At 36.0% G+C, this 8,897-nt stretch overlaps 1 protein-coding gene across 1 annotated transcript in view; it reads left to right on the forward strand.

Moving 5' to 3' along the window:
* Positions 1–8,897, forward strand: part of LOC107738942 (cadherin-18-like) — a gene marked incomplete at its 3' end in the record, with an annotated part of 113,225 nt that overhangs the window by 89,342 nt on the left and 14,986 nt on the right. Inside the window, exons 9-10 of the mRNA XM_016550868.1 lie at positions 897–1,018; positions 3,504–3,621. Of these exons, the coding sequence (XP_016406354.1) occupies positions 897–1,018; positions 3,504–3,621 (240 nt within the window). The remainder of the gene's footprint in view (positions 1–896; positions 1,019–3,503; positions 3,622–8,897) is intronic.

Genomic DNA, 8,897 nt, shown 5'->3' on the forward strand with positions numbered 1-8,897 from the left:
TCAGTTAATTAATTTAAAACTGTGATATGTGAGTCTAAAATATGCAAAGTAATTTCAAAAGACCCTAACTGAATGTAATTTATCTTGTTAATTACTCAATGTGTAACTGCACAGAATATTTGTATGTCCTTCTTGTGGACCTGTTTTTAAATTTACGAGCATTATAATGCCTTGTTAATTTCTGCGGTTTTGCATTTATAGTGTTTTGATTCAAATTAATTTAATCAGTATGGGTCCGACTCTCTGAGAATTGCTATTAGATGATTTAGCCAATTTGTAAACAAAATTAGCCGGATCCCACCCAGGGATCAAGGAGTGCATGCAAATTTACTTTCCTCTAAGAATTTACAGTTCAGATGTGTCTTCTTTTGAGACAGACTTGATAGAAAGTTGCTTAACCTGTATTTGCTAATCAGGAATTAATTGGTTATTGCCATGCTATTTGTTTATCTGTTTTTTTATGTAATTTGATATTCAGCAAAATTATATTCCAGTTCACTAATGTCCCAGTCCACATGGAACTACTATGGTTATCTTGATTTAGCTTTCTACAGATTTGTTATTTACAATCAATGAAAACAATGTGGAAAAAGTTTGAACCTTCTAAGAACTATGAGAAGTCATGCTTCTCGTGTGTTATTATTTCCAATGGATTGTTGTTGCTTAAGCACTTTAAATGCACCACAGATGGGTTTAATGTATAAATAAACGGATGGATCGATGAGATGGTGGGTTTATTAATGTTTTAATGGATAGATGAATCTCCATTACCATTATCTTCAGTGCACAAATGCTGCTTGATGTTCCTGAAGAACTTTTCTTGTTGCTCGGATATTTTGTTCAGATAAGCTATCTGATGTTTTTCCACATGCTGCAATGTTTTCTTTTGTTTTCAGACAATCCCAGTCTTCAGAGCCACGTGCCCGTTACAGTGCAGGTCCTGGATGTGAACGACAATCCTCCAGTGATCAACACAGAAGACGAGATCATCATCTGTGAAAGCACCAGGGCAGGACAGGCAAGTCCCACAACAGTCGAACTGTTTCTCTGTCTCACATTCTCTCTGACACCTTCATTCCCTGGCAGAGAAGGTGAGGGAGGCCGAACAGAACCTAACAGCTAAAGTACAGAAACTAACTGCTGTTTTAATCAGTTTACTTACTAATGCATAATTCATATGCATGTAATGCATAAATATGTATTTTTGTGATTAAAAATGCAAGCAGTTACTGTATTAACAAATGATAAGTTGGTCATCTGAAAGATTATAATATGGGTTTGATCGATATGGATTTACATATCAGCCTGCACTGAAAATTCCCTTACAAACCACCATAGTTCCCTGCCATGAATGGTGTAGAGAAAAAAGCGTGAATATTTAGAGGGGCTGAAATAGAAAAATGGAAGGGGGTTATAGGAATGCTAATCATCTCTCAATGAGAATAAAAAATCTGATCAACAAAGCGTGACAGCTCTGACTCACTAAAGCACACTCCTATTTTCCTACCCACACTTTTCCATTTAATTTTGAAATGCTGTTTTTCACCAGCAGCCCAAAGAAAGAGTTGGATGAGAGCGAGAGAAAATGAAGGACAGATGAGGTTAAGCCTATTTTAATATCCCCTGTGTTCCCAACATAAAACAGTACATCCAATTCCAGAAATTATCCACACTACATTACGGGAGTAGCACATTAAAGTGCTTCTGTGCACTTTTCATGTGTTTTAAGTGGAATGTGTACTTTCTGCACCACTAGAATCATCAAACTGACTTAAAAAATAAAGACCATTTTCAAACAGGTGTTGCAAACTCCTCCCCCTGCCTGCCATTGGTTGAAAAAACAAATGGTCCCGCCCCCAGAGTCACATCATTTGTTGACCTGGTGGTGGTGAGTGGGCTGGTTGAAGATGAGCCTGGTTCAAAGAAACAGAGAAATGTTTTGACAGCACCAGTTTAGACACTGTAAAATCAGCCTACAGATGTTTACTTACAGTTGATTGCATTTAAGATGGAATAAGAGAAAGTATTTTAACATAACAGTTTTAACTGTTCTTTGTAAGTTTGGTTTGATAAAGAAGGGAGAATTTAGGACTTAAGTTTATAAGTTTGCTCAGATGTTAAAGCTGAAGTGTGTGCAAGTATATGTTCACATGTTCCTTCAGAAATCATTCTAATATGCTGATTTGCTGCATGCTTATTATCAGTTACACACCAGCAAGTCCACCTCTGAATGGCTCAAGAAAAACAAAATGAAGGTTTTTGAGTGGCCAAGTCAAAGTCCGGACTTAAATCCGATTTAGATGTTTTGGCATGACCTTAAACAGTCCATTCATGCTCAAAAACCCTCCAATGTGGCTGAATTAAAACAATTCTGCAAAGAAGAGTGAGCCAAAATTCCTCCACAGTGATGTGAGACTCATTCCCAGTTATCGCAAGCGTTTGCTTACAGTTGTTGCTGCAAAGGGTGACACAACCAGTTATTAGATTTAGGGGGCAATTACTTTTTCACATAGTGCCAGGCAGGTTTGGACAGCTTTTTTTCCTTAATAAATGAAATCATCATTTAAAAACTGCATTTTGTATTTACTTGCATTATCTTTGTGTAATATAAAAATTTGCTTGTTGATCTGAATCTATTAAGTGTGACAAATATGCCAAAAAAAAAAAAAAAAACAGGAAGGGGGCAAAAACCTTTTCACGGCACTGTATATTATATTATATTATATTATATTATATTATGTTTGTTTCCAGACTAATTGCAGACTAAGTGTTTTTCTATAAATTATCCTATTTTGAAAAAAAATAAAAATAATCAATCAATAATAACTTGATAATAATAAAATGATACAGATATCGATATAACAACAACACAGTTATTCAAGATACATTTTCAGTAATATACAAGCATTAACTTGGCACAAATGGCATTGTGAATTTGTCAGCCTTTTATTATTTCTGGTTTCACACAAGCGAAAGGCAATCCAATTAAGGTCTCCTTCAGTCTGAACCTCTTCAGTTGGAAGGTATTGCTCTTTGAAGGGAGTAAAGCACAGGGATGTGCAACTCATAATGGACCGCACTCAAGGAATCAAATTCCTGTTGGGTTTCCAAGACAACTCAGACCGACAAACCAGCTGGTTTTGATGCACAAAGCACACAGAATCCTACAGCTGCTGAGATGCCAGCAGAGATTTCAGAAGTTCACTCTGAGAAGAGAGCGAGAGGGGGGTGGGGGAGGGAACAGAAAGAATCGAGCAAAACTATGTTCTGAGCTTTTGAACCCTGCTGAATTAAACTTTTATTTAGGATGGTGGGTCTTCCGCATGGGAAACTGGTGAATCCATATATACTATACAATCCAGGCATCTTACTGTAACTACAGTAGACAAACTTTATCAGTCAAGCATCACCAGAGACCCAAAAGCTAAAGCAAAGCTAACAAAGTTCACTATAAAAAGAAAGTGTTTCTCATGTCTTTGTTTTTTCGGTTCTGTTGATGGCAGGTCATTCAGACAATCGCGGCTGTGGATAAAGATGATTTTGCCAATGGAAAGGGATTTTCCTTCTCTTTTCCTGGAGGAGTTCCTGCCAACCCTAACTTTACAATAAAAGACAATGAAGGTATGGATGTAGGATGCAAAAAAAACACATTTATTGTTTTATTTATTTGCATATTTTACAGTCAAGGAAAAACTGGAAATGTCAGGATGTTCATGATTTACAATACTTAAAAAAAATATATATTTGAAATGAACATGCATTTTTCTAGTTATTTTAACAGGTCTAAAATATTTCATCAGCTAGTTGTTCTTTGTGAGTGTAGTCTCTATAAAATGATATTTAAAAAATCCTTGTCTGGTAATCACAAACAACTGGAAAAGTCATTGAAATTCATTAGTCAAAATGTGTGGGAATCCTAATGGGCTTGTGTTAATGTGTGCAGTTTAATATTCTCTTCCATTACGACAAAAGGCACAAAGTAGCGTTCAGAAAATGTTCACTGTGCATGCCATTTTCATGCAAGCTATAATAATGAATTCACATATCCATGCTATTTAGGAAATTAAATATGTATTCATTTTCAAGGGAAAAAAATGGCTGCAGAAGTCTTCTTATATGATCAATAAACTTCCCTGTTGATGTTGACCAATATTTAGGTTATAATTAAATGTTGACCGCAAGCTTAAGAGAGACGATTGATGACAGTTTAGATGCAGACGGAAGTAAAATCCCTTATGCATGATTAATAAGTGCTGAGAAGTTAAATCAATGAGCTGTAATGGCATTTCTTTCAATAATCAATATCACCATAACACTGGAGTTGTTTATTGCTCTTGAGCTATTTCTTCTTGTTCAGTGTTTGTTTTGGGCGTATGTGTGACATGAAGAATATGGGTTTGTTTTCATTCATTGGCATTGATTTAAGTCAACATGCAATCAACCTTTTCACTTTCCAACTGTGTTTGGGTCGATTATTCACCATTTTTAAACCCTGCATTAACAAACCTATAGTGGTTTGCTAGTTTTAGCTGGTCTTCCAGTCTGGTCAAGCTAAAAAAAAGTACCCAAAACACCTCTAAACCAGCTAACAGACCAGAAAACCAGTTTATGCTAATTGCTAAATGTGTTTTTCAGCATCGGTTGTTCATTTAGACCCTCAACGAAGTGGCACCTTTATTCTTCGCTGTGGCAGTATTACTTCTTGTGAGTCTGTGGCTCCTTGGGTGAACTTTAAAGTGACTGGTGAAGTTTTTGTACTCTTCCAGCCACCGCATTTCCAAAATGCAGCTCAAGCATGGTCGGCATGATTTATTTCCCTCATCGCTGTCCCTAGCTGTCAAAGAGCACCGGTATTCCTTTAGAGGGATTATGGGTCTAACCTCGCACAGTAGTTCAGCCCTGTTACTGTCGAATGAATTACCAGCTCCCTAAACTCCTGAACCGACGGCTTTAATGCAATACTCACACAGATGGCTGCGGGCTGGAGGTTACCATGGAGACCGCTCTTATCCGAGGTGTGCTGCTCCTGGGTCCAAATCTGGACCCTGAAACCAGTAGGGGATTGAAGAAAGGATGGGGAAAAGGTGTTAGAAATCAGTTTCTGAAGGATATTTGATTGTTTTTCTTAAAGTTCATATTTATTTTAATTAGGGTTGCCAATTTAATTAATGAGAGCAGGCAAAATTCATAAGTTCAAAATCAGCTAATTGGAGGAAACATACGCCAATATATGTATTTTTCAAAGCTGTACTTCTTTTAACTTGACACAGCTTCTTAAAAAGGCTACTCTCATGGCGTAAGCTGCTGAAAAACAATGAGACTTGATAAAAGAAGCCAAAAATGTCACTTTGAAGCATTTGTACAATAATAAAAATTTTGCAGACAGATTACAAGAACACATCCAGATATACCTGATTACAAAGTGGACTGATATTAAACATTATATCAAATAAAACACAATATATTGAATTTTAAAGCTGTTTTTATCCATTCAAAGAGTTTAATTGCCTGGCAAAATTTTGGGGGGATATTGATATACACAATCAATTAATCTAATGAGCATAGCATATAATTAATTAGATTCGTTTCTTTAATTGATTAACAATTAGTCATTTTAATCTGCATGAACAGATGGATGTTTTAGAAGTTGTTATGTAATATTATGAAATTTTAGGAAATAAAGAAGTTAAAATCTATTTTAAACTACAGTTTTAAAGCTGTGTTTGTCCATTCAAAGAGTTTAAAGAGTTTAATTGCCTGGCAAAATCTTGGGGGGATATTGATATACACAATCAATTAATCTAATGAGCATAGCATATAATTAATTAGATTCATTTTTTTAATTGATTAACAATTAGTCATTTTAATCTGCATGAACAGATGGATGTTTTAGAAGTTATGTAATATTATGAAATTTTAGGAAATAAAGAAGTTAAAATCTATTTTAAACTACAGTTTTAAAGCTGTGTTTGTCCATTCAAAGAGTTTAATTGCCTGCCAAAATAATATTTGTTTTGGGACTTTTCTTAGCAAATATTGATACATATACATATATATACATATAAAAACAATCAATTAATCTAATGAGCATAGCATATAAATGGATTCATTTTTGATTAACAAATTATAATTTTAATCTGCATGAACAGATGTATGTTTTAGGGGTAGTGCGTGATACTGTTATGTAATATTTAGAGTGCAAATGTTGCTACTTTTAAAAGTAATTGCTGGTCAAGTTTTATCCCATGTCTAAAGATCAGTAGGGGAAAAACAGAAGACAGGCAGATCGATGTAATATTGGTAGACAGAATGACTTAGATAGTATCGTGAGTTGCATTCCTTTCCTATCGAGACGACTGCAGTATGGAGTTTACTTCATTTATCCAAGTGGTACTCAGTGCAAATCTCACTCTCTTTGTCTACTTCTCACATGGTTTCTCACTCTTTAATCTCTCTCCACTGGGACACGCCACTGTTTACTGGTCTAAGAATTATCAGCTCTTGCCACGGGTGGTCGATGTCGTGTGCGCTGCTCTTATTGTGTCTGTAGAGAGACTGCGAGTAAGTGAAGCCCCCTTGTCTACAAAGACCCAAAGTGCTTCAAATGTATTAATAATACCACTTTCCCATCTTTACAAGTGCTGTAAAAGAGCAAATGGGTCTTTATGGAGGTACTTTAGCTCTTTGTGTCTAAATGGCTGCTTTGTGGTGAAAAGTAAGCACATTTTAACACGGTGCCTTACTTTTGCACCTTTGACTTTTTAAGGCATTCAATGGAATTACCCAAGCACTGCAAAATAAATATAATTTCCCTCCATCTCCATTTCTGGATTTATAGGTGCAAATTTATTTGGAACGCAGTGAAGGGGAGGCTAAATGGACTAAATTATTGTCTGTTCACGTTTTGCTTTATGAACACTGTCTCTATGTGAATAACAATGTAAGACGGAGGGCCCCAGAGCACAAAGCGGGACCCTTGCACGGATATTCAGTTTGATTATGTTCTCTAGTCAATTGCGCTTTGTAGTGGAGCCGAGGGTAATTAGAAAGGTAATATTCATGAGCGAGCTTATGAATGGCATGGTCAAAAACATGCTGAAGGCATGCAAACTTGAAATCTCAGAATTATTGGCATGCTAATCAGATCCACCTATGCACACATATACACTCAAACACCATCTTATTAAAGGAACAGTACACCCAAAACTTGTCTTTATTATCTATTTATGTGCACACATGCACATACATAAATAAACAATGACAAGATTTGGATGAATAACTATATATAGTCAATATATTTGTCAGTAATTTTGAGAAAATATATATGCTTCTTTAAAAATGTAAATGATTTTAAAGCATATACCTTAATTTTTATTCTACAGAAGAATGCAAATGAGTTTGGAACAATATGAGGGTGAATAATACATAAAAGAGACTTTTAACTTCCCTTTAAGTGGAAATCTCTACCAAAAAATCCCCAAAATAATTTTACGTTTTTTTTTTCCCCACACCTCATTATTTCTCACTCCCATCTGCTATTGTTAGTTGTCTCTCTTTCTCTCACTCTCTGTCTATCCCTCCTTTTTCCCATCTGTCTCTGAAAGGCTCTCATCCTATTTCCATCAGCTTTCTACGCCTGTATTTTTAGGCCTTTAAGGAGACGTGATTCTCTGATTCTGCCTTGTTTTAATATGCAGTCAGCGTCTGAGAAGGCTCTTCTTATATTGGGTGTCAGTCGGTTGGTGGGCGTCTGGACAGGAAACCAGATAGACTGTAAACCAAGAGGTAACAAGAGAAATTAGTCATTATCCAGTAATTATGATCATTATTATGGTGATAAACATGATAAGGCCACTTCCTAAGAGGAGGATGATGATGGTAATGCAATACAGTCTGAAGATAACATAATGAGTAATAAGTGACCAGATGACCATGATGAAACATGTGGACAGGATATCTTTTCAATATAGTGCAAGTAAAAAGAGGAGGAGTCTAGAGGTGGTTCATAAGGCTCATATGATAGCTTTGTGTGAGAAAGAAACAGACATATAAGCCATCTTTCTCTTTTAACCTCAACATCTGGCCTAGTTTCTGTTGGTGCTTTTATAAAAGCTTGAAAGAGTAGCGATGTGTGATTCATGATCTTTATTTTGAGTTGAATCATTACAGTGAATCAGTTCACAAACCTGAATGATTCAGACTCAATTTAGTCATGTAGATTATTTAAGAATAACAACTTAAATTCTTCAGTGTAATGGATTGTAATTTAATTTCTGTTAGTTCACTTGATGACTACTGTGGGATCGAGTAGCTTCTGTTTGGTTAAACTGCAGTTTTTAAGTATCTTAATCTAATGTATCTAATGACCGTGATATTTATCAGTATGGAAATGAAGGCCGGTGGTCTGGATTACATCATGAGTGGTGCTTGAAGAAAAGAGCTCGGGGCATTTCTCTGTCTCCTCTCTCTCTCATTCACACATATATTGTTTGCCTTAGCTCTAGATGGCCCTCAGGCAAACAGCAGGATCTTCAGGCTGCCCACACCGCGGCCCTCAACACTTCTGCCTCCTATTGAGTTTAGCGCCTGCCGGTGCTCAGGAGAGAAGAGCTCTGCTTACATACTGTGTACTCAAGGGTATAAGTGGTTTTTATTTCTCACGGTGTGGTTTTTATCACAACTCTGTGGTCACAGCTTTGGTCTGGTTTGGAAAATGTTCTTATATGTCGCCATTTTTATTTTTACATTTTTGGTTGAAGCAAAGACACCAGTCTGTCTCAGGCATTTAATGGGAGCATTAAGTGTTATTAATTTTAATTGTCTTTTTTAAATTAAATATTTCATTTAATTTATTAATATGAGAGAGAGAGAGAGAGAGAGAGAGAGAGAGAGAGAGA

This window comes from Sinocyclocheilus rhinocerous, unplaced genomic scaffold (assembly GCF_001515625.1).
Source record: "Sinocyclocheilus rhinocerous isolate Xijiao unplaced genomic scaffold, SAMN03320098_v1.1 scaffold465, whole genome shotgun sequence".
Lineage (NCBI taxonomy): Eukaryota > Metazoa > Chordata > Actinopteri > Cypriniformes > Cyprinidae > Sinocyclocheilus > Sinocyclocheilus rhinocerous.